We start from the raw sequence: 25001 nt of genomic DNA, 5'->3' as shown, positions 1-25001 counted from the left end.
TTTAGTTAAGCCTTGTTCAGGCATCAGTGGGATGTGATGATTATCGAACTGTTTAGAAACAAATCCTGAAGGAGAAAAATTATACAGCTTTTGTATTATCATGTCTAGAGCAGGTGTAATTTAACATTGTCAACTCAGTTCAAACAGACTGGGAATTTGGCTGCCTGTACCGTGTGGGCTGTTTAGTTATTTTAATTGTCTTCTGTTTAAGTCCTAAATAGTAGTTTCTTATCTGCGTAGAGCTATAGGGAATGGGATGAGGGTAAACAGGAAAAAGACCTTAATTACATTGGTTTAAATCCATACCACAGGTCACACCAAAAGTTGTCCTTGTGTAAACAAGGCTTGTGTTTGTCCTTACAGCTGGGTTCAGCTGTGTCCATTGCTGACATCCATTGTCAGCCACAGATCATTTTTGTAGCATAGCCAAGGCATTAAAACAAAGACAGTAATCAGTCTTGTTGCATAGCTTGGTGACAGAGGTGGCATTATACTGAAAGACAAAGAAAAGTGGGGTTTCAGCCCTGTGTAGCAAGAGGCAAGAACATTGGCTGATACAAGTATTTTTCTGTATTTTTGTTGCCAGCCGTTAAAAAATTTACCACTATTGAAATGCTGTTTTCTTTTTTAAAAAAATAATAAGTGAAATTTAAACATTTTGGTGAAGCTTTTTTATTTAAGGTACTGCTGTTTTTTGTGAATTGCTGTTTTGTTGTTTATACTTCTAAGTACTATTGAGGCACATGCAGCACATGTTGAAAATGGAGTTTTCATTTTTGGGAGACAGCTAGTTCTTTGCCATGTGTGCAGCTCTTATGGGGGAGGAGTAGCATAAGGCATACTTTCTTCAGGGAATGGAGAAAGAAGATGAAATGTGTAGCTTTCTTTTTATTTGCGATGATAAAAGATCCCAACTGAAAAGTGGACTTCAAAAAGTACAAGATCTTTCTGTCTTTGAGCTACCCTGCTGTCAAACTGTTGCATGTCCTGTTCCTCTGGCAAAGGTGGGTGTTGACTCTACAGCTTATGCTGTAGCTACTGTAACTGAGAGGGTGTGACATTCCAGGTTCCACATGTATCTAGAAAGCCTTTCCCTCTGGCTTGTTGTTTTGGGTTTTTTTCCCTTCCAGTGGAAATCTGACTGACTGCAGATAATATCCCTTCCTCTGGATGCTTTTTATTCTTTGAACGCAAGTCATATTCTACTCAGCGTTTTCTTACCTGTCACCAGCTTATCTCTGCAGTGATTCTCCCCGGAGAGTCAAGGAAGCCCAATGCTTCATTAAAAATTGTCATCTTTTATAAAAATTCTTTGCTCTCAATAAACAATAGCAAACACACACATGCGCAATCTTAGTTTTTAAGTTTGTTGAAGACAATCGCAATATTTAAATATCCATTTATTGTTTGATTAGGAACAACGTAATTTCATTTCAATACACAACTTCAAAACAGTTGATGAAGGTTTCAGGTGAACCAAAGAAAGTATTGTTCAGATGTTTTTCTCCTTTGTCATTCTTTGTTTTTCATCTTGTTCTCTAAGAATTTATAAAAGTTAATTCCTAGAGTACTGTTTTGCTAATAAAAAAAACTTCAATAAAATGACAGTTGGTTCCAGAACCAACACTTTAATGTGGTTTTAACTTTCACAGTTATCTCTGTGGTAGAGGCATCATTCAATATGTTCATTGTATGAAAATCTTTAATTAAAGTCTTGCTATAACAAAATGATTCATTAAAAAACAAAACAAGCAAACCACACAATGAAACGAACAACCAAAAAAACCCCAAAACCCCAAATCCCCAGACCTACAAAAAAACAACAAACAAAAGAAGCCCACAAACCCAAGCAAACAAAAAATAACCAGACCCATACAACTTGGGGGGGGGAAATTACTTGTTTATTTTTTTTACAGGACTTGATGATTTTAAGACAACTTTTCATCTTTCTGTGAGACAAGGGTACAATCTGAATTTGTTTGGCTGCTTTGTCATTGTTCACACTCAGAGGTACCAATTCTGGTACTTCAGATACTTTCAGAGTAACACACCTTGCTCTAAGCACTGCTGGGTTGCTTATTACTGTTCATGCCACGTTCCAAACAAGTAGCTGGAGCAATACCGTGTGCTAAGATTACACCTAAAATTACACATTCTCCTTTTCAATTTAATAGGTGTCAGTTCTTTTTCATCTCTTGTGTGTTTTCAGTGTGATGAGAACTGTACCATACCGGGCAGGTTCTGGCACCATAAACAGACTGAATACCTGGCTTTCAGAAATGTCTGCTCAAAATAGCCTATGAATAATTTTTGTCTCATGCTACAAGGAGAAGAAAAATAGAAGCTACAGTAACAAAGGACTGAACTAATTGAGTAAGAAAAATGTGAGCCTTTTAATGGCTGTGGGAGGACTGGATTATTAACGGTCGCATTAGAGAAAAACACAGCACCGTCTGTTCCTCTCACAGCTTATGGCTCTGTGTTTATAAGAGAGACCACTTATCCTGAGGCCTGTGTAGCTTGCCTTGGAGAGGGGAAGAAAAGGGAGAAAAAACTCCTTGGCCTTCCTTTCAGTGGCAGGCTGCTTCACTTACACCGACAAAACCTGATGTCTCTAGGTTGTTCGGTGTACTCTCATGGCAAGGGCAGTATCTCTGTTTAGAAGGCTGGGTGGTGTCTCCATCAGGGTTCAAAAGGTCTTACAGGGTGTCACTGGGAATTGATTGTTGATTATCGTGGTTTTTTTCCCCCTTCAGTCTCTTAGATGTGGTGTTTGTACTTTCAGAATCCTAGCATGTGAGGCCAGTAAAAGTGCCAATGACAGAATTTATAGGATTTCTTGTCTTGCAGTGAGCAGCTGACAGAACATGTAACCATTTCAGCACTGTTTGTGCATGTTCAGAAGTCTAAAATGGTGTGTGCTTCTCCTTTGATTTGTGCCCTGCCTGCTCTAAAAATGCCTCTCATCCCTCTAACACTTGACCCCTCCTCCTTGTCTACTGTCTGCACTGGCTTGTGCTGCTGTGTGGTTGTGCTTTCTCATGTAGTTGGCTCCACAACTCTATGTTATGAAAGGGTATTTTTTATAATATGGGACAGAAAGCATAATAGTTCTGCATTGCAGTGTTGTTTGGGTTTGTTGGTTTTTTGCTTGTTTGCTTGTTTGCTGTTTTAAATAAAGACTAGTTAATAAGTAAAGCAGCAGGATGTAGCTGACCTACCTGGATCCTATTTGGTTTAGTAGGGGCAGAGTTGCTATTTCTTTAATTTGTTGCCTGTGGATCAACTGATGCTAGTTATATGTAGTGCTAGGTGCTATGATTTCTTCAGTCTCTATAGGCTGTATTTGTTTTACCTTCCCTTTGCTAGAAAACGGTATTAAACCCCAACTCTCAGTTTTGTTTTTGTCACATTTTTAGCACTCTGAGTTATTGAGAGGAGTTCTTGGTCCTTTGCTTCTGTGATACTTTTTTCTTCAGTAAGATAGAAGTGATAACTTTTTCCTGCCATTTACTACCTGCTTTTGTCCCATGAAACTGAGACAGAGTGATGACTGTTACCCCTTCAGCCTCCACTCACTCATATACTGACCAGTCTGGAAACAATATAGAAGACTTCTGTGCTATGATTTTGCTGCTGTTACTTGCTAGCTAAGGGGATGAACTAGTTTATGTCAAATCTTTTATTTTTCTGGTTGCAGAATGTTGCACAAGTTCATTGATGAAAATTAATCCATTTCACTTACTAGTTTGAAAAGCCTCTGTGTTTTTCCCCCTGCTGACCCTCTGTGAATGTGGTTTTAGCACTGAGAGCAAAGCAAGAGATCACGGCATAATTTGCAGAAGTGAAGTAAACAATGTTAGCTCAGCTGTCTGTGCAGACACTGACTTTTGCTGTGCTTACAACCAGTTTATATTGTGGTAGTAGAAGGGAAAGGATGTGTTTTATTACAACATTAACATATTGGTGTACCTCTTGACTTCCAGGTTGCATCACAACGCATAAGCTCAGTGGATCTTTCATGCTGCAGCCTGGAGCACCTGCCTGCCAACCTGTTTTATAGCCAAGACCTCACTCATCTCAATTTAAAGCAGAACTTCCTGAGGCTAAACCCTAGCCCATCCACAAGTAGAGCGCTTAGTGAATTACAAAGGTAAAGTGATACGGTTCTACGGGTTGCCTTGGAATCAAGTGACCACTTGTCTGCAGCAACTTTCATAAAAAAATTACCAGCCTCCTCTTATGGGGGTTTGGCCTGGCTGTAATGTTTCAGCAATTGGTTAACTCTTTGTGTTAGAAACAAAGTAGCTTTCATAAGAAACACCATTATTCTTGTAAACAAAGGCTATTTTCAATCCAAAGTGCAATTTTCAGAATACCATATTTTTATCCTACCTACTGAGGCCAGAGTGTAGTTTGTTAATCTTTGTCTTGCATGAGTGAATATAAGTTGGAGAGCTGCCCATCAAAGGAATGTATTCCAGGTAGGGACAATACTGCATGTGACACTACTTTTGCACAGTTTTTTATTACCCCCCAAGCAAGGAAACCCCACATTTAATAAATTTAGCCTGATTCTTGTCCTCTTTCCATTCTGTTCAACCCTAATTATTCTTTCATAGTAACTGAAAGTTCCAGTTCTTTCCTGCAGTACATCTGAGAATGTAACAAATTGGTAGACAGCAGTGTGATAGGTGATCTGGATGGTTTAATGTATGTCCTGTGCAATCAGCAGGCTTTCTGTATTTAGAAAGATGAATTTTTGCATACTGAATATAAAACCATGATTTCAATTTCAGTGGTAACTGAATTGCAGAGTATCTCAGGATTATATGTGTGGATAGTCCTGTTCAAATAAAATGGTTTAAACTACATTTTTAAATCCATTCCTCTTTGAAAAACAACCAAAAAATACAAGATGGGTTATGTGGGTTGTTGTATTTTTATATAGTTCCAGTTTCGTTCTGGAAAAACAAAAAAATTGGCATAATGGAAGATGAATGAATCCAGCAGCTCTGCTTCACAAACAAAGGCAGTAATTCCAAGAGCTTATGAACACATTCTGGAGAGGAATACTGGTTTCAGTGTTCTGGGGACATCAGTATATGTCTCCAGATAGCAAGTGGAATTTTAGCATAAATTCAGTGATGAACGTAGACAAATAATGAGTATATTTATTTTAAAGAATTTTTTATAATTTTTCCTTTTTAAATATCTGGATGCGTACAGGAGAAACTTGATGGTGTTTTGTCCATGTTCAGTAAGCTAATTCTATTTGGGATTACAAAGCCTTTATAAATAATGTGGTGGGAAATGTTCACTGTCTGTTTCATGTTCTTTAATTGTAGGAACAGCTGAAGATTCTTGTTGAAAGTTAGTAAACTGTTAAACTTTTTTTCACTAATGGGAGCCTGAATGTTTAAGAGTGAAAAGTTCAGGTGACTAATTAACTCTCTCCTGTTTCTGAGATTCCGCATCAGGAAAATCTGGAGAAGTGGCATAAACCTGAGGTGGTGCAAAACTGATTAAGTGTCTCATTCTTCTGAGAGCTGGTCCTGTTCTGTCAGTGAGTGATGGTTTGCCCTGCCTCTGTTGCTTTGAGCTTGTCAGTGAGGCATGGGGAAGGTCTGTGAACTACTGGAGGAAAAAAATGGGTGATTAGGAAGGTTAGATGGCACTGTTTCAGTGGATTGGAGCCAGTGCCTCATGAACTCCTGCTCCCTGGCACTGACCTTCCCTTTCTCACTGCTGCTGTCCTCCAGCCTTATCTTCATCCAGCAGAGCTGGCATCACTCAGGCAGTGAGTAGCTGGAAGCTGCTATTCCCAAGGCTGTGCCAGTGGAAAGGGCTGTGTGAGGCAGGAGTTCCTGCTGAGGGTTAGAAAGAGCAGTGCCCCATCGGTTATCTTGTGCCTCCAACAGCAGCCAAAACATGAGCCTGGCCCTGGAGTGCTCTCCCAAGGCTTCTTCCCACCCCAAGAGGCACAGCCCTGGCTTCTCCTCCTCAGGGTGGAAAAATTGAGGGTTTTTTGTGCTGCTAAAAAGCTTTGAGCCAGCTCCACTGCCACTGCAAATCTGCTTTTCCATAGCAAGTAAATACTCAAAGGCCTATCAAGAAGGGAACACTGTCTTTTTAAAATTATTATTGAATCTCAGAATGAAAGCACATGCAAAGGAAGGAAAGCTCAGTTATTCCTGGGAACACAAGTTATTTCTCACTTTTTTTCTTCCTAATCCAGTTTCATAAAACCATCTTTGAGATCTTTTGGGGGTTTACATGAGGTAAAACTTGACTGGATAAACCAAATGTCTTTTTTTGTTCATCCATGTTCTTTAAAACCACTGCAAAGCAAGTACAAAATCTGTGCTGTTCTGATTTGGTACTGTTGGCTTTTATAGCAAATTGTCAGCCGCACACAAGGCACACTACCAGTGAATCAAGCCCAGAAATATTTTAAGGCTCCAAAATAACCATGTGTTTGGATGTTGTGAAGAAAATGCATTGGCATTTATATACCTACCCTTTCTGTTAAAATTTTTGATTAAAATGTGGTTGGCAAGGCAGGCTAGGAAAATTTGTCTCGCTACATGCAGCTCTTGGTGCTAGCTGTTCCTCTTAAATTGTGTTAGGTGGTAATTTAAGAAATGCTCATGAATGCTGGATTTCAAAACGAGGTATGTCAGAGAAGAAAATACTAACTTTTCAGCTGCCCACTGAGTAGACTAACAAGCAGCTGGGTCATAGTAATGAGATCCTGACATATGTACTGACTTGGCAGGTACAGTCAGGAGTGGACTGGGAGAAAAACAAGAATTCCTACTTTTGCTTATGCAGTTACTTCTTTCAGTTGTTAAAAACAGTGTAACTTACTACATTTCTGAATAAAATGTTTAGTCCTACTCAGTACATTGTGTAAGTGAAAAAATCTGTCTCGTAAAATTAAACTAAAAATAACTGAAATGCTGGTAGCATGTGAGGGTCTACAGAGGTGTCAATGCACTTTTTTCACCATTAACTGCATTTCACTTTACGGTCCACTCAAGCTTTAAGTTCTATTGCTGTAGATACTTCGGAGCTGTGAACCTCTAACTGAACTATCTGAATGTTAAAGGGTATATAAAGCTATGTGTATTTTTTTTCCTACTTACCAACAAATACATACTTCATACTACACATAAAAGTAGGCAATCAGAAAATTCATCTGTGTTGAAAGAAACACAGCAGATGTTGGCACTTGTTCTTCCTCACAGTAGCTTTTTCAAAATTATAGGAAAGGATGGGGATATTTTTTTGGGGGGGAGAGGAGATTTCCCAGCTGTTGCAATATTAGAAGTGACTGACATGTTTTGTGATAATTTCCCAACTGAATCAAAATTTGCCTTAAAACCCTTGGTGTTTTAGCTCTTGTATACTGCAGGTAAAACAACTGAAGACATTGTTATCCTAAGTTGGCACAGGTTTTATTGCTTATACACTTAATGTTGTTTGGTGGATTTTTTTTTTTAACCATAAGATGGAGATTTATATGCACACCGTGTTCCCAAACCTCACTTTCCCCTTCCCTACAGTGCAACTTAACAACTCTTGTTCTGAAATGCAAACAAGAGTTCAGGCTTACTGGTTTTGCAGGCTACCATTGGTCTAGATTTGAAGCAAATGAACAAACCATAGTCTTTACTTACTGTTGTTCTGTTTCACTGGGCTAACCACGCTTTGTTTTTATATGTAATTGTTTCAGTCAGTGCTGTTGGCATCAAGAACACTGCTCACTTGTTAATATTAAGTTGTCAGTATGTGGATTTTTAATATAAGCCTGTTGCAGATGTAAAAAAGTAGAAAAGGAAAAAGAGGGAAGAGGGGATGTTATAAGCCACAAAGTTTGTTTTAACAATAAACAAAATTATGCTTGCCAATTTTATCTGAAAAACAAGTTGTTATTCTGATTCTGGCTCTTAATTATTAGCAGTAATTATATGAATTTTTATCTTAAGATCAGTTGGTATTTTTTCTCTCCCAGAATCTCTTTAGAAATTGTCTGTATACTCTGGCTTCTCTGCTGAAACTTTTCAGGGCTAGTAGCAGGAACATGAAGCTGCAGTATGAGAAGACTGGGGGACTGTGAGATGCTGATATCCCTGTTCCTGTAGTCTCTTGCTATTTCCTTCTGTAGGGTAGCTGGTTTTATCTGGAAACTCAGAATTTGGGGCATCTTCAAACCAAACCCTTCTTACAAGCCCGTTGTGCAGTAAGTAGGTAATTTGAAATGCAGTCATTGCTCGGAGAACACTTGGGTCCCAGACAGCAAAGGGAGAAGAGTGTTAGTGATACAACTGGTGAGAACCCATGAGACATGCGTGCTAGAAGTCAGGATTAGATGTAATTTGATTCTGGCTTGTCTTCAGAAATTGAGGTGCAGGGACAAAATCTTCATCCTGCCACTTGGTTGCTGTTAAAGTGCATTGAAGTGATCCTTGTAGTCATTGAGGTCAGTGAAGAAAGTGGGATGCATTAATGACGTGGCAAATGCACTTTCCACTTGCCCTGTAAAAGATTTGAGCTTTCTCTTTTTTTGTTTTTTTTTGGTTTTTTTAGTTTGTCTTTTGTTTTGTTTTGGATTCTCTTCTGGAAAAGAATTTGTTTTTAAATGCACACATTTAAATGAATCCAGCTAACCTGGGGAGTGTACTAGCAAAAAGATTGGAGTTCTGTTGTATGCTCTACTGTGTGGGAAGATGCTGGAAGCTTTTTCTCATACTTGGATGGTCTCAGAGCCAGGGAACCTTACTTTTTATGCTTTCTCCTCTTTCAGTTGAAGCCAAAGACTGAAGCATAGCTGTCTAAGCTGTAGGGCAAGAAAGAGAATTTGGTGTGATATTGACAACCGGAGGTCTTCTAGTAACAAACTCTATTCAGTATTTACTGTATTCTGCAACTACATTTATTTTCTCAGCTCTGATGCCTTGGAATATTTTTTTTGCAACTTATAATTCTAAAGAATATCTTTTTTATGTAACTTCACTGATTTTATTTTATTCAGCTTGTAAAGAGATTAAAGGAAGAGTTTGATTTTGTTAGTACATCTTTCAAAGTTTTCATGGCTGGTTGTGTTCTGTGTAGCTCCTCTGTACCTTTCTGAACTCAAGAAAGTACCCTCATGTTAAAGCTTGGGAAAAATCAGTGACATTTGACTAAAGAAACTTAAGCTACAAAGTCAAGTGGCTACGAGTGATTCAGTGGGGAAGCTTGAAAAATTGGTATTTTATATGCCTAAAACATACTGGGTTTTTAAATTGTTTATATTTGAACAGTGAACTCTTCAATAGCAGTAGGAGAAAAATAGATGGCACTGAGAAATATGCTGGCACTATGGCACTAAGAAATATATTTTTAATAGCATTAAAAAACCCCAACAACAGTGTAGTCTAGAAGTAGAAATTGCAGTTATTACATTGGTTTCAGTTCAGTGGAACTACTAGGCTTAGTACAGCAGTATCTCTTCCCAATAATGCTTCAGAACACAGTGAAGATATTTATAGAATCCAGTTATTTTGTAGCAGCCTAAACCCATTTACTTGTCTATTGTTTTTTATAGCAGCTTTCAAAGTAAGGTGTTTCAATGTATTGAAATTTTTCACTTTGGAAGCCCACCCCTAGCTAATGCTTTTGTATTTTGACTATAAATTTCCAAAATAGAGAAGGAGAATATATTTTCACTGGTTTTCTAGTGATTTTGTTCTTTGTCTGAGGACAGTCATGCATTGTGTCCGCCCAGTGAAGGAGTGAACACTAAGTATGTGCAGAAATTGAGAACTGCAAAATACAGGCATATAAGTACAGATTATTTACACTAGCAAAATGGGTTTTTTTTCTTCTCTTTATGGTCTTCTTACCAACTGTAATAGAATGAAATCTTGTCTTAAGAATAAAACATCTGCAATTATTTATGAATTCTGGAAAAAGAACTGCCTGGATTTCAGGTTATTCCTTTTTGTTCAGTACAGTCTAGTTTGGTTTGTGTTTGGGTTATTTTGTGGTTTTTTTTTTCCTTTGGTTGTTTTGGTTTTGATTTGGTTTTTAATACAATCTACCAGTTAATATTGGCATACAGCCTCAAGCCTGTATGCTTAAATTGTTGTGCCCTTTGTAGTTTTACAGATGAGGAGAGGGTAGAAATATCAGGATGGCTGTTTCTGGTGTGTTGACATAAAGGGTAGTGAGGATTCCAACACTGAAGTAATTGGTCTGCTTTTTTCTTTTTCCCCCATGGGTGTTAATCAAGAAGGACAGAAAAAAAATTAGATAAAACTGTGTTTTCATTTATTCATTCATCTAATGGGGCAATTGATAATTAGTGGGTGTACTTGTTCAAGATTCTTCTGGCTTGACCAGAATCAATCTTTGCCCTAAAATTAAGTGACCCTCTTTCCTGAGATCATTGCATCTGTATTTTTCTGGTGTGACGTGAGCTGCTTGATTTCTGGATAAATGGGAATCTTGTCCAGAGAAACTGAGTGAAGAACACCAGCATAGCTGCTTCTTCCATCTCTCTATTTTCAACAGATAAAACTCTTCTGTGTCCCAGCTGGGGAGGGCTGCTATTGTCCTCAGTTAGGCAAAGCCTTCACCTGCAGGATCCAAATGAGTCTCCCTAGGTGTTGCAGAAACAGTCTACATATGTTCAGCTGCCTCAACAATTTTAGCAGGGCAAGAGGGCTGGAATACTTAATTGTCTGTCTAGTGTAAGGTTTTTACAATGACACCTTTCTCAGAAAGGAAATGCTATGACAGTACTTCTGGCACTAGCCTGGCTGCTCCCTTAGGCAATAAGGCTGTGGATGGGGAATCTGACACAACTGCAAAAAGACAGTAAATTGGACCCTTTGTTTCCGAGGAGGAAATTGGTGTGTCAGGTTTATAGGGAACATCTCTTCATGATTAAGTTTGTGGCCAAGGTAGCAGGTCTTCATGAAGATGGCAAGCTCAAGTTCAGTTCTGATACTTGGCCACAGTGGTGCTAGGCAATTGCCATTGATCTGCTTTAAAATGGTGCTGAGGCTGAGGGGTAGCTGAGTGGCTGCTTGAAGTAATGTTCAATTGCAACCACAGCACAGTCATGAGACAGCCCAAATACTGGAGACAACATTGAGAAAGTGATCGTTTTCCTTAAACTGAGGCCCCTGTTAAGCCATGTCTTTTGGGTGTAGCAAAACACTGTGTTTTAATTGCTTTTGGTGAAAGCAGGGCAAGACTGCTTTTGTCAGAGGAGTCTGTTGTGGCTGCATTTCAATGACAGCCAGTTGGAATATACCATTCCTCCCCCCCTCCTCCTCCAAACATAGCAGAACACAAATGCTCTACTGTGTAATGGAAATTCCTCTGCTGTGCACATTGGATAGATCTGAATTTGAAATTACCATGTCAGTTCATTGCTTTGCCATGATACAAACTTCTCTTGTTAGCCCCTCTGCTCATTTTGCTTATGTCAAACAAAAAACACTCCTGAAGTGGCAGCTTCAGGATTAAGTAAGTGGGCATTTTTTGGCTCAATTATGGCAATTAGTGTTCAGTCGTATTTCATGTTTAAACCCAAAGGTTGACATGTCAACATTTTACTGTAGCTTTTAAAGTAGAACTATTTTTGGTCAGAGAAGTGTTTATATTTTGGTCATTACAATAGAAATCTTAGTAAGATAACTAAACTCAGTGTGCTCAGAGATGCTTTTATTCAGGTTGACTTGTTAACGAAGTTGGGAGCTTGGCAGGATGGCCTTGATGTGAGGTTATTACATTGTCATGCCTCAAATGGGCAGTGTTATGCCTTTGCTTCTTCCCAGCACATCCATGGGGGAAACATCTATGTGTGCCCCTGCTTCTGGCAGAAGTAAAGCCTTGAGTGTGAGAGAACAGCAGAGATACTGTTCTTTAAAATCTTTTTAAAGCCCAGCACTGTGCAAACTCAGCAGCAACAGAAAACTTCAGCTTATAAAATACTTCTCTCCTACATTATTTATATTGATGCTACAAGTGATACTCATACTACTTTACTGTAAATGTATCTAGATATAAGAAAAGATATAAACAGTTCAGCATTTTAAATGTAGTACTCCATAATGGAAGCTCACTAACCTGTTTGTAATGTAGGTCGTAGGAAGTGAGTGGCCAAAGATGAGAGGTAGACTTAGATCCTAACTTGGAGCAAATACCTGCTGTTTGGCTTACTCATCTTCTGTACTTAACAGTGCTCCATCAAGAGAAACGCAGCTTTAGCATTTTGTAAATGAACGTGTTTGCAAAGGAGGAAGAAAATGTTTCTTTTCTGCCAGTTGTCATAAATTAATCTCTTCACTTTAACCTTATGGTGTCTTTCAGCTTTTCCTTAAATGTTTACATTCCTTAAATGATTTAACAATGAACTCTCCTTTATGGATTATTTAGGATATACTTATATGTGCATTTTCAGCCTCTGTATGAATATATCCGGTACTGGATAGTAGTTATCTTCCCTTACATACTATATAGTCTTGTTAACTGGCTCAATTTGTGTCCTTAGTCATTGGATTACCCACAGAAGACCCTTAATAAACACACATTAAAACATGCATTAGGGTAGTAGAGGTGTAATCCAGACAGGTGTAGGGGAGTTGATTCCCCCTCAGACACATTGGCTTAGTTCAATTATACACAAGAATGTGCGCAGAAAATTTTGAAGCTGAACACTGCACTGGAGTTGGTTTAAGTAATTCTTAGCTTCCTCCACCATCCACTTTGCCTCCTGTCCCAGTCTTCTTTCCTCTGTATGTTAGCTTGATCTTGGAAATTTTATCTTGAGTTGGTATTTGGGGTCTTTTAGTAGACTGTAGTTTTTGTTTGTTTAGCGGAAGGCAAAAGCTCTGAGACTTTTCTGAGGCTCCAGAGCAGCCCAGGAAAAGGCTGTAGCCTCAGCACTGATTATTAAATGAGTTAACTCTTTTTTATGGCTGACTTGAAAACTGGAGTGGTTGCATTTTGATGTTTCTCCAGCAGCTTATTTTGACTTAATCTTGCTATTTTCACTACTGTTTCTGCACTTACCTAAATACTGGGGAACAAGAATTTCTAAAGGCTCTGGAGTTTACTACTTCGACCATTCTTGTTTGTATTGCAGTTGATGTTGAGGAAGATGTGGGACAGCTTTTCCACCACAGAATTATCCCAAATTTCAAGACAGTCTATCTGTGGCCTAAGTCTAGAGCTATCTTCAAGTTAAATGCAGCATTGTGAGTTTCAATTCTGGGTTTGAGATTTTCAAGTCCTTTCTCTGGAAAGAGAAGAGCAGAAAGGTGTAGTGTTTAAAATGTGCATTATTTTCTTTATTTTCTGACTAGCAGCCCTCATTACTATCAGCTAGTTACCCAAGCCTCCTTTTTATTTTACAGTTCTCCCTCTAGAGATACATTAGTCATTGTTTCTGCACAGTAGCATTTTTTCCCTGCAGCAGTAATTTGACTGCAAGATTTCATAGTCTCCATCCAACTCATTTCCAAACTTCCGCCTCCAGGATGGCATAAGGAATTCAAAATCTGTGTTAACTCTGCTCATGATTTTTCTATTTTTTTTTTCTTCTACCATATTTGTACCAAAATACCAATAGAGAGCACAGCATTACCTTGCTTTCTGCAAACCTGTGTAAACATGAAGTGTTTCTGTAGTCTTTAAATGTGTTTGTAGCCTGTCTTTTGGGGTAGAATCCACACTTCACTTATAACCCCCATTGAAATAAGATGGAAATGCACTGCTTAAATTTTTCTGGTGAGTTTTGGTCTGTGACATGAATTTGATTTAGGCAATACTGAAGCTGTGTGCCACCGTCCGCAGCTGGTGAGGATTTCTAAGAGGCATTGGCATTAACATCTTTTAACCTGGTTAGTGCTTGATGTGTTTTCTGTCTGTTTTCTGCTCGAGGGAGGGTAAAGTGCTTTGAGGGAAGAATGTGCTGGGCCAATGGGGAGGCGATGGGATGCACTGGCACGCTGTCAGAAATTACTTTCATGTGGAGTAGCAGTGTTCATAGGTGTAGTTTTGCTTCCATTGCTGTTTTACATAAAAGCCTCCTCACACAAATAAAGGATTTGAGCCTTAATGAAGGGAAAATAAAGTCCAAATAAAACATCCTGACATAAACTGTGCCAGAAAAGAAACTTCCTCCCATCTATCGGAACCTGACACAGATCTTTTCATTCATCCTTTTACTTGCTTTTAGGCATACCTCCCAGTGGTTGTTAGGCAACCATAATAATGTTGCTGAACATGCAGGCTGGCTAATTGGATTGTCTCCTTGGGTTTTTTGTTCAGACGGTCTTGGTCATCTTTAATAAGGCAAGCACATGCAAGTTGCTGCATTGGCTGATGTGATAAACCAAGGGGCTTTTAAGAGTTCTGTGACACATTAAGGATAAAATTTGGAAATGTATGTGAGCTTTGGCATCCTACTTAACCCAGAGCGTAGGAATTTGCTTCTGACTCTACAGACGTCTTGCTAAATTCTGCTTTAATTCAACACTTTTGACAGTTGTATTAAAACCAGCGTATTCTTAGGAGAATTTTTGGTTGAAAGGCAGTATCTAGTCAGGTGGTTAGAGCTGAGCTGCACCACAAACATTTAGTGTTCAAAAAGGCCGAGAATTTCCTGCACCTTGTAACCAGTGTCACTGTGATAGTCTTACTAGCAAGAAACATGTTCAGAAGAACAGAAATGATTTAGTACAGGATGTCGTGCCAAATGGGAAACTGCACACATCCACAAGGATGGAAGGGGTTTCCTTCTTTGTTGCACTCACAGGAAAATACCTTTAGTATGTTGTTCAGAAGGGCCTGTTTCCCTGTACCAGGTTAATGGGAGTGAACTCTTACAAGTGGTGTTGAACTTGTGTGTCTAGTAGTGTGTCTGATTGTTCTGAGTACATAAACTAAAAATGCATGCAAATTGCATTTACATAACCAAACTTACCTTGTATTAATTACTTTGAGGCAACTTGATGTGGTTTATGCTTCACTTACTCGTCTCCATTTTTTTAATTTTATTTTTTTCTTATGTCTTTGTAGATTCACCAAGTTGAAGAGCCTTAACCTATCCAATAATAATTTAGGAGACTTCCCAGTGTCAGTCTGCAGTATCCCAACCCTGACTGAACTCAATGTGTCTTGCAACGCCCTCAGAAGTATTCCTGCAGTCGTAGGCGAGATGCACAAGCAAGTACTTTCTTATAACTTAATGTACACAGCCTGATAATAAACACAAGCAGTTTCATGACTCTGCATAATCTTGCTATGACAAACAGTTTAAACTTACTGAGTTTAGTCAGAGCAGATTGGCTTGTAGATCTATATGGAAGCAGTTGTGAGTTGCAGATGGAGGGAAAGCACCTTTTGTGTCTCAAACATCTTCCAGTCCCCAGCATTTGACACAAGGGTCACCTTCATGGTGAAGAAAATCTTTAATGGCTCTTAGTTGCACTTCTGGGGATGTTTGAAGACAGAACTGTCTTACACAGCCTACATTTCATAGTTCCCACGGCTCTTAATTATTTGGTTGCTATCTGCTGTGGCAGATGTTAAAGCATTTATTCCTTAACATTTTTCTTTCTCCTGCTCTTTTGTATATTTTTTTGTCACTGGAACTGCAGCAGATTTGTGTGTGTATAGGAAGGAAATGTGATTTAACAAGTCACTCACTTCCTTCACTCTCCCTTCCCCTCCCCTACTTTTAATAGCTTGCAGACTTTTTTGCTGGATGGCAACTTTCTCCAGTCCCTTCCTGATGAATTGGAGCATATGCATCAGCTCAGCTATGTGAGTCTGTCATTCAACGAGTTCACCAACATTCCAGGAGTGCTGGAGAAGCTGACTGCCATGGATAAGCTCTGTATGTCGGGAAACTGCTTAGATACCCTAAACCTGCAAGTGTTAAAAAGGATGCCTCATATTAAACATGTGGATCTGAGGTAGGTATCTGGAAAAGGGGAGAAGGAAGTCTAGATTTATTGGTGTTGAAATGGTTTCTCCTTGGCTGTTGGAATCACCCCTGGGTATGAATCTGTTGTGTTAGTCCATCGGAGCGTGTTCCTGGTGGCATTATGTAACTCACACCACTTGCTGTGGCTTAGTGCACTCCTGTGGGAAGGGGTAGCACCCAGGGGGACCCACAGATGGGGAAGTTAGTATTTACATCCCAAAACATGAAACAAAACGGAGCCTGGGACACACTGGTGATTCCTGCAGTTCTTGTTGCTGCAGTGGCTAGATGAAATAAACGATAGTCCCTGACCCAAAAAATCTTCTGTCTGAAATGTTACAGATGCATGAGATGAAGGAAAGGGCAGTCAAGGTGAAAATAAAAAAATAGATATTTTATTATTTCTTTGTATGTTAAAAAGCCTAGTCCACCACAAATAATAATATTTTAATTGATGCTCTCAGCAGAGTCTGAGCAGATCTTTATTACAAATGGCTCTTGTACAAGGTACTTATTAATTCTTAAAGTCTTCGGGGAAGCCAGATTCTGCAGTCAGCTGGGCAAGATTTAGTTCAGAGCCTGGGCCATGAGGTCCAAATAACAATGAATTTTGGAAGCATTTAGTTAAGCTATTCAGGCTTAAACTTAGTGTACCATACTGTTGTGTAGGTCTTGGAGTTTGCAGTCAAGAAAAGGCCAGCATAAATTAAGAAAACAACTAAAATAGATGGATATATTTTCAAGTCTTTTTGGTGGGGGTTAAAATACGTCTGTGTGTTTGTACGTATGCCAAAACCAAATAAACAAACAAATAATTTGGTCTCAGAGAAGGGATGCTGTTGCTGGGCTGTCCCTGAGTTCCAGCAGGGTGGTTCCATCCCTCTGCACAGAGCAGTGAACAGTGGTTCTGTGTAGCACTGCCTGGGATAATAAATGTCAAACATGTTTGTAAATTGTACTCTGCGGCACAGCGAAGTGTTTTGCTTCAGTGAAATCCCAAGTAATCACTGCTTGTAAATTGAAAACAGAAAAAGTAGGCTGTGGTGTTGGAGGGGACGTTTTACTTACTTTAACTGGAAAATGTAGCTATTCTGAGAACACAACTGTTGCACAGAGTGCAGCTCATCAGAAGCGAGAGCAGCAACAGAACTGTAGGTGTTTGCCCTTATCCTCACGAGGGAGGCTTAGTGGGCCAGCAGATGTTCCTATACTGATTATAGTGTTCTGGTTAAAGCTGGGAATTTGAAACTGAACTCTTTGGAGTTCCCTGCAGTCTCAAATATTGCTAGGTTATAGATAATCTCATTCAGTTGTAACTTCTGGGGAAGCTGCTGCACATTGGCAACATCAGTGCACTGCAGTAAAGAGGTGATAAACCCCATTTTCTTTACTGATTGACACGCTTATCTTGGGATTTTATTTGCTTACATTCAACACCCATTTTTAGGTCTCCGAATTTGCTTGCTTATGAACACAAGAGGCAAATATATGGGAATTCATAAATCTCAATTTGGCCTTCTAAATAAGGCAAGAGACTCTAATTTCTGCAGATTACTTGTATCTTCCAGGCTCTCCCAGCAGATGTTTGTGATAGGCCAGCCAGAACTGTAGAGGTTTTGTTCTTTTCCAAACTATCAGGCACAAATAACAGCCAGATTGTATTTTATTTTTAAAAACACAGTAACAGTAATACTTAACTTCTTGCAGAACTTTCTATGAGTAGTTTTCAAAGTAGTTTAGAAAGGAGCATGGTGTCATAATTTCTTTTTCACAATGGGTAAGACAACAGAGTGGATCCATTCTGCATTTAGAATGTCACAACAAAGGGGAAAAATATTTAAAATCAACCTTCTCAGAACTTGCAGGCGTGCTGGTTTAATCCAGTCCAACTGATTGTAGAGTGAGCATTGGCTTGGCAGCAGGAGCATTCCATGTAACTAAATCTTTGGTTTTGTCTGCAAGATTGAATTCAATTAGAAGATTGGAGACTGGTGAAATAGATTTCCTGCATCATGTGACCCAGCTGGATCTCAGAGACAACAAACTGGGGGAGCTGGATGCAACAGTTTTTAACAACGTTGAAGTGTTACACTGTGAACGGAACCAACTGGTAACCCTCAAAATCAGTGGATATTTTCTCAAAGCACTGTATGCTTCCTCCAATGGTAAGTGCATTTTCAGGGCAGCTGTGGGGTTGTAATTTGATTTCTGGTTTTGTACCTGGTTCTCTGTGGGATGCTTGTGGAGTGCAGGCACTCATCATTAGGTGGACTCGGGAGGCTTTTGACATGACCCTTGGATAAAAGGGTTTCACATGTGCTGTGTCATGCTACTGGCAGTTCTGAGCTTCAGAAGTAACTTTCAAATGGCTCACTGCTCAAATGGGCTACTACTATGGAGGTCTCAAAATGGTGAAAATCTTAAGAATTTGAGCTGAAATTCCTCTTTCAGCAGGGAGGGGTCTTGAAGGTGTTGGTTCCTTGGGTTGTATTAATCTGTTGCTTCATTAAGGTAAATAAGGAATTGATTTCTTCTCCCCAGGGTTGAGAAAGTTTGAATAAGTGGCATTTGTGAGACAAAACTAAAACAATATACTTTTGATACTATCTCTAGCTGCTTACCCTGTCAAGAAAGCTACAGAATTTATAATGAGTAACTTCATTTGTATTCGATAAAGCACCATCTTTTCCAGTTGAGTAGCTCCTGTATTCCATTAATAGTATTTGTTTGATTTGTCTCTGGAAGCTGCTATTACTTAAAATACTCAGTTTTTACCACAATTTTCATAGTTTTGAGTAGTTTGGTATGGAATACACAAAATGTGAGCTCAGGGAGCTGTGGGTTTGATCAACAGTCTGAGCAGTCTTTAAAAGGCTGTCACCTTAATGATATCCAAGCCTGTGCTTTCATTAAGTATTCATGCCAGGATCTTTGTAGCTGAGAAAAGTTAACATAATCTGAGCATGTGCTGTGCAATGTGAGCTGAGAACCCAAGTCAACCCCTATCTTGCAATCAGCTGGCCTATTTGGTCTTGCTGTTCTTAATGGCTCGTTGCACCCACAACCACCTCATTTGGTCTCATCTTCAAAAGGAGCTATAGTGCTTGTCCTGCTTTCACTTGAGTGGATTTTCTGTAGGCATAAACAAATGTCTGCTGGTTTTGTTTCAACCTTAATGCTAAGCATTAGGTACCTAAAAACCTTACTGATCCTTAGAGTGGGGAGCCTCTCTTCCTGTGCCAGTATCTTTAATGACTAGCGAAAAAAAAAAAAAAAAGAGTGGAGCAGGTTTGTTAGTGACTATTTGGGGCAGAGAGTGGCAGAGGTGAAGTTACATCTCTGGAGCAAAAATGGAAAAAAATGAGAATTTGCTAAGAGACTTTGAAAATCTTCCAGTTTCTCCTCTCTGATTTATGCAGTGTCTGCCACAGCACATACAACCTAATACAGCAAATGTACTCAGATTTAATAAGGAAATGAAACTCCGGTCACAAAGGACCAGATCCTCAGAAGTTTTTTAGGTTACTGACTTGTTCTGAAATATCTGGGTTTTAGCTGCTTAAAGTAATTCTTATTAAAGTTATTCTTATGAAACAGCCATTTAGGTACAAAGCTTTATCACCACTTTTGGTTTTGTATATTTTTTTTTCCCTTAGAACTTGTTCACCTTGATGTGTATCCAGTTCCTAATTGCCTGGCTTATATGGATATTTCTAGGTAAGAGTATGGGTTTTTTTGGGGGCCTGTAAAAATATCAATGAGGCTTATGGAAAAATTACATTCCCTGATGCTTTAGTGGGAAGGAGTGGGGAGAAATTGAACGGATTTTCAATTTAGACTGAAATTCCAATTTTGATTTAGAGGATGGGCTTTTTTCTACTGGCCAGTTGCTCCTTGTTTCCTGTTTATAGATTTCATTTTTTTTTTAGATGCTAAAAGCAAAATGTGCCTTTATACCTAAAGGAAAGGAGTTTCCCTGATTTAAACATTTCCTATTTTATAGAGCTAAAACACAGTGATTCGAATGTGTGCCAATGTGAGGCATGTGCAGAAGTTCCCTTCTGGATATGTCTGTGTAACAAACCCAGCGTAGGTGATGGTTTGACAATTTGCTCATGAGTTCAACAGCTCCTGCAGCTCATTGTTGTCCTCTGCAACCCTGACTGCTTCAAGGATGTCTGCAGTCTTACGCATCCATAAACTTCCCCTTAACAAGGGAAGTGGGATAAGGAAAGAAGTGGAAAAGGGAGTTTTAGTTTGGTTTACAACCTAAGGACTGATCAGGAAAACCCTTCATGCACTTGTTTAAAGACTCTCTTATTTAAGGAATTACTTATCTTCATGTTAAAGTGATCATCTCATTCATTAAAAAGCCTGCTTAAAGCACTTCCAAGCTATTGAGGATGATGTTAACAATTAATGAGTTAACCCAGGCGAATGGCCATCAACTTCGAATCTTAAGCAATGATGAGTTACTGCCATTGTGCACCTAGCTGTAACACACAGGTGTCACTAAGTGTGTGACTTACTGCAAAACATTCTTTGTTAAGCTGTGTTCTCCACAAAATGAAATTGGATCAGAATGCATGATTTTGATTACAAATCCCTTTTTTATGCCTCAGCTCATTGGTGGTGGTGGAAATAAACGGGTAGAGTGTCTTTAGCTTTTTGGTTTGCTTGGAGTTTAGGAAATCTCTTTGAAATTGAAAAGGCATCTTAGGATAGGAGGGATTGGGTTCCTGTCAAGTATTTTGCTTAAAGGCTATAGCATGAAGAAACTATAGGATACAAGTACATGAACATCTCTTTATGTTCATGCCATGTAAGGGTCCTGTTCCTGAACTTCAAGTCTGCGAGTGCCTGAAAATGACTTGATGCCTTGTTTTGCATCTGTCTGGGCTAAGCATAGTAGTGGCTATGTGAACGTACATGCACACAATTTCTCCTCTTTGAATTTCATGCTGTTAATTTTTGTCTTTAAGGCAAGATCCAGGGGTGCCCACTGTGCCTATCTGCATGTTCTCAGTGCAAGACTAGGAAAAACATACCGCAAAGAACTTAATTTTTCAAAGGGTTAGTTTTGTGAAGACAAATGCAAGAAGAGCGAAACGCTTGACTTACATATGCACAAAAAAGAGATTTGGCTCCATTCAGTGAGATGTCTGAAGAGTGGTAGAGTAGGTTTCAAGATGGAATTTATGGGGGATATAAGAGATGTGTTCCAGCTGTTTTGGGTGTGAATATCTTCTCATGAGTAACTCACGAAATTTCTTCTCCACGGAGAGACTTACTCATCCTCCATACTCTTAATACATACTCAATACTCTTAGTACTTCTACCCTGATACTTTGTAAGCAGCTTGCTCCATTTTCTTAATGGCTGCTTATCTAGGGAGACAGTAATGCTGTTGGCTTTCTTGCCCACTCACTCAGGACCTTACTGCACTGGTAGTGCCCTTAGAGAAGGAGAAGTGATACAGTCTCATAGGAAACATTAAGTAGCAGATTTATTTCCTGCAGGTATCTATCTCTCTTGAGGCTATATTCTTAATAGCTTTTGCAACTTGATTATCATGTAGTTACACCTCTTTGTGTTCTTTATTCATAGAAATCACCTGGAAAACCTGCCTGAGTGGGTATGTGACAGCAGGAAACTGGAAGTGTTGGATGTTGGCCACAATCAGATACGTGAGCTGCCTGCCCGGTGAGTCTCACAGACCAGTTGCACAATGTGGAACAGGATAAGCAATTCAGAAGTAATTGCTGATTCAGTGTTTAGCTTGTTCCAGTGACTGTCAGGACTGTTTTATCTTTTGTTTGATTTTATTTTTACCTTATGGGGTGTCGTCATGCCTCAAGCTTCCACCCATCCTTTTTTCTTTTACTTTCATGAAGAGAAAGCAGTGCCTTTGAACTTCAGGTGGAAGTTTTGAAGCTGTTCACGTGGCTATTCAGGCTGGAAAGCACTTCATTTTTAATACTGAATATTAAATATTTACAACCATAAATTTGCATGGCCGTTTAGAGATCCAGATCTTGTAACTTAGTGGTGCCTAGAGACTCCAGTTCACAGCTTTGTTTGAGTGAAAAAGGGTTGAAAGGAGCATGCAAAGCCTCACCAAACAAGCAAACTCCTGCAAGTAGAGCAGTCATTCTCACTACAAATGTTTTTTTTTTCCAGTTTAAACTTAAAATTGATAAATTCAAATTATAGGAAACCAAGTGAACAGTAAGAAAACAGGAGTTGAGTTTAAATAATGAACGTCTGTTTCTAGGGAGATCTGTTCCAGGTGAGTGTATACTAGTCAGGTACTGGTACTAACAATTTTGAAGTCCCTGACTTAACTGAAAGAGAGCCGGCATTCTTGGCTGCTCTGTATGCTTAAAGATGTTGTGAAAGAAGGAGAACATACTAGGAGCAAAGGGTGAAATTGTGTGGGGATGTGCGTAGCCATTGGAGATATTAGACAGGTAGTATATGATGAGCCATTAAATATTTTCCTTATGGAGCTGTACAGCACAGAAGAGCACCAGAAACCAAAAGGGATAGTTTTGTCTGGGTCAGATGAATGTGCCATATGGTGTAAACTGGCAGTTTTAGTGTCAGAAATGAGAACAGATTTCAGAAATGTGGGCAGAAAAGGATCGAGATTTACCAAACTAACGGACTGACATGCAGAGTATTAATCCCTCTTTTTTTAACAAAAAGTGAAACTTCTCCTACTCAGAAGGGAGGGAAGGGAACAAAAACTCATTTGCCTTTCGCTTGCACTTCATAACAGAAAGGACTATCAAAGCATACCGGATATCTTTGGGAGATTAATGATTAGCTGAAATAAGGTACAGTCAACATCCCACTTGTCTATCCTGACATCTTATCATTAACCCCAGGAAACAGCTTATCTGTGAAAGCTCTTCTTTGTAGTATGTGTTTAGATAGCTTAGTTCCTCATAAGTCAGGTCTGTTTTAAAGCCCAGTCCAAAACACGGGCTTTGAATGTCTGTTAAACTTCAGGTTAAATCTGGGTCTGGATTCAAATGCAAATGGATCAGGCGTATAGACCTATTGTTAAGTATCATGTAAATATAGCACCCAGTAAGTGTTCACGTACACTTCCATGTGCTTTTCCTTCTACATATAGTAGCACTCTGAAAAACCTGTAAAATGAGTTAGCCAGGACTCTCCTACGAGGCTTGCAATGCTAACCTCAAATGTCCAAGCCTTGACTGGCCAGCAGTTTCCTGCAAGGCTGAAGCTTGCACCAAATCTAAACAAACATGTTTATGATACAGGTGTTTGCCTCTTGAAACAAAACATCTATCCAAGACAGAGTTGACAGAGGATTGTTTATTACTGTTTGTCCCAATTAGAGAAAATGTGAGGGCAGGGGAAAAAAGCATACTGGGCTGTAAAGAAGCTGTTTCTGCTTGAAAAATACTGAAAAATAACAAAATGGATACTTAGTCTTAGCTCTGCAGGACACATTCATTGCTATGAAGCTGGCATTGCCAAAGATTCCCCGTTTCCCAAAGAAAACGGAGGTGCTTTAATAAAGAGTTGCCAGAGTGACCTTGCTGCCACCAGTGAACAGATGTCCATATGTATTTTTGTTCCTTCTCATCTGTTTTTTTATAAAAGATATATTTGTATTCAACATTGTGTTCTCTTGAACAGTTGCCTACTAATGGAATTGGTTGAATGCTTTCATCAAACCAGGTTGGTTTTTTTTTCAGAAGATACTGATGCCGAGCAACATGCTTATCCTTAGAACTTTTTGATCCCATCAAAACTTCTGGTGGGAGTTGGGCAAGTGCCCACAATTAAGAGCAGTTCCTGTGTCCTGGTTCTTCACCCAGCTTGAAAACAAGGTAGCTCAGGCTCATCAAGAGCTCAGTTAACTGCAGGTGGTTAAACCAGCTTAGTTCTTTTAGTGCTTGTCTTACTTGGAAAACAAGAAAAACAAACAACCAACCACAAACAAAGAAACCCTCAAAGACTTAGCTCTTCTGAATTATTTATAAAATATATTTGCATGGAAAAGTTGATTGCTAAGGTTTTCACTATGTTTCGAACTTTTGTATTTTTGTATAATAGCAGAGCCCCCACCCATCAGAACAAATAAATCATTTTTTAAAGGGTGTGGTCACCCAGTCCTGCTTTTTACTATAATGGTTGTTGTTGATGATAGTGGCAACTCTTGGTTAGGAAAGAAAATATAATGGAAAAGCGAATCTGTAACTGAGAAATTTTCAAGTAGAAGTGTAGTGGAAAAAAATGATTGAATTATAAAAATATAAAAGATACGCTTATCGCTGTAAGGTAAGTCTTTTCACCCTGAATTGAGCCTTCTGGAATAATACAGCTGCCTGTTGACTTGTATCCATGGCCATAAATGCAGACAATCCAGCCAACTGAGATAACTGTTAACACTGGCGCACAGATACGAAGCATGACTGTATCTGTCAAGGGAAAAATACTCAGCATACTTCATTGATGATTTTGGCACAATAATCCAATGACCTGTTGTTTTGTAGGGAAGGCAGGGGGAGGCTCTTTCTGTGTATTTGGGTCATTGTAGCAGAGGGAAGATTTTTGCTTTAATGCTGAGTAATTCGAAAGTCTTTGATTGAAACAGGTCAGCATGATGCACAGGCTCGCCGGATCAAATAGTACAGTAGCAGGAACATAAAACAGGTGGCAGATGAAGAATGTTCTTTTTTTTTCTTCTTATTTTGCTGAAGATGACTCCTGTTTAAAATCAAGAGCTGTGCCATTTTTGAGGTCTTTAGTCGCAGGTTTTAAACTCCTTGTTATGTATACTGCAAATTTTAGCTTTGCTATTTGATCAAAACAGCAATACGCTCTTGTGTCTTTCTGGTGTCCTCTTCTCCTTCCCCTTTTCTCCACCAGCCCCCAAAAAAATGGAGCCAGAGAATGGGGCTTGAGGTCATTTATCATTTGTAAAAGCTCAAGAAAGTAAAGCCGATTAGATAAATTTCATTCGCTGTAG

The 25001-nt window shown here is 39.1% G+C and overlaps 1 protein-coding gene across 1 annotated transcript in view; it reads left to right on the top strand.

Annotated features, from left to right (window-relative positions):
* PHLPP1 (PH domain and leucine rich repeat protein phosphatase 1) overlaps positions 1-25001 on the top strand; it is a 136260-nt gene that overhangs the window by 85030 nt on the left and 26229 nt on the right. Inside the window, exons 4-9 of the mRNA XM_071736602.1 lie at positions 3987-4153; positions 15082-15228; positions 15750-15980; positions 17954-18156; positions 19648-19708; positions 21599-21694. Coding sequence (XP_071592703.1) covers positions 3987-4153; positions 15082-15228; positions 15750-15980; positions 17954-18156; positions 19648-19708; positions 21599-21694 — 905 coding nt within the window. The remainder of the gene's footprint in view (positions 1-3986; positions 4154-15081; positions 15229-15749; positions 15981-17953; positions 18157-19647; positions 19709-21598; positions 21695-25001) is intronic.

The sequence above is a fragment of the Heliangelus exortis genome, chromosome 2, assembly GCF_036169615.1.
Source record: "Heliangelus exortis chromosome 2, bHelExo1.hap1, whole genome shotgun sequence".
In the NCBI taxonomy this organism is placed as follows: Eukaryota; Metazoa; Chordata; class Aves; order Apodiformes; family Trochilidae; genus Heliangelus; species Heliangelus exortis.
Note: the sequence above shows the minus strand (reverse complement) of the source record. Positions and strands in the feature narration are given on the sequence as shown.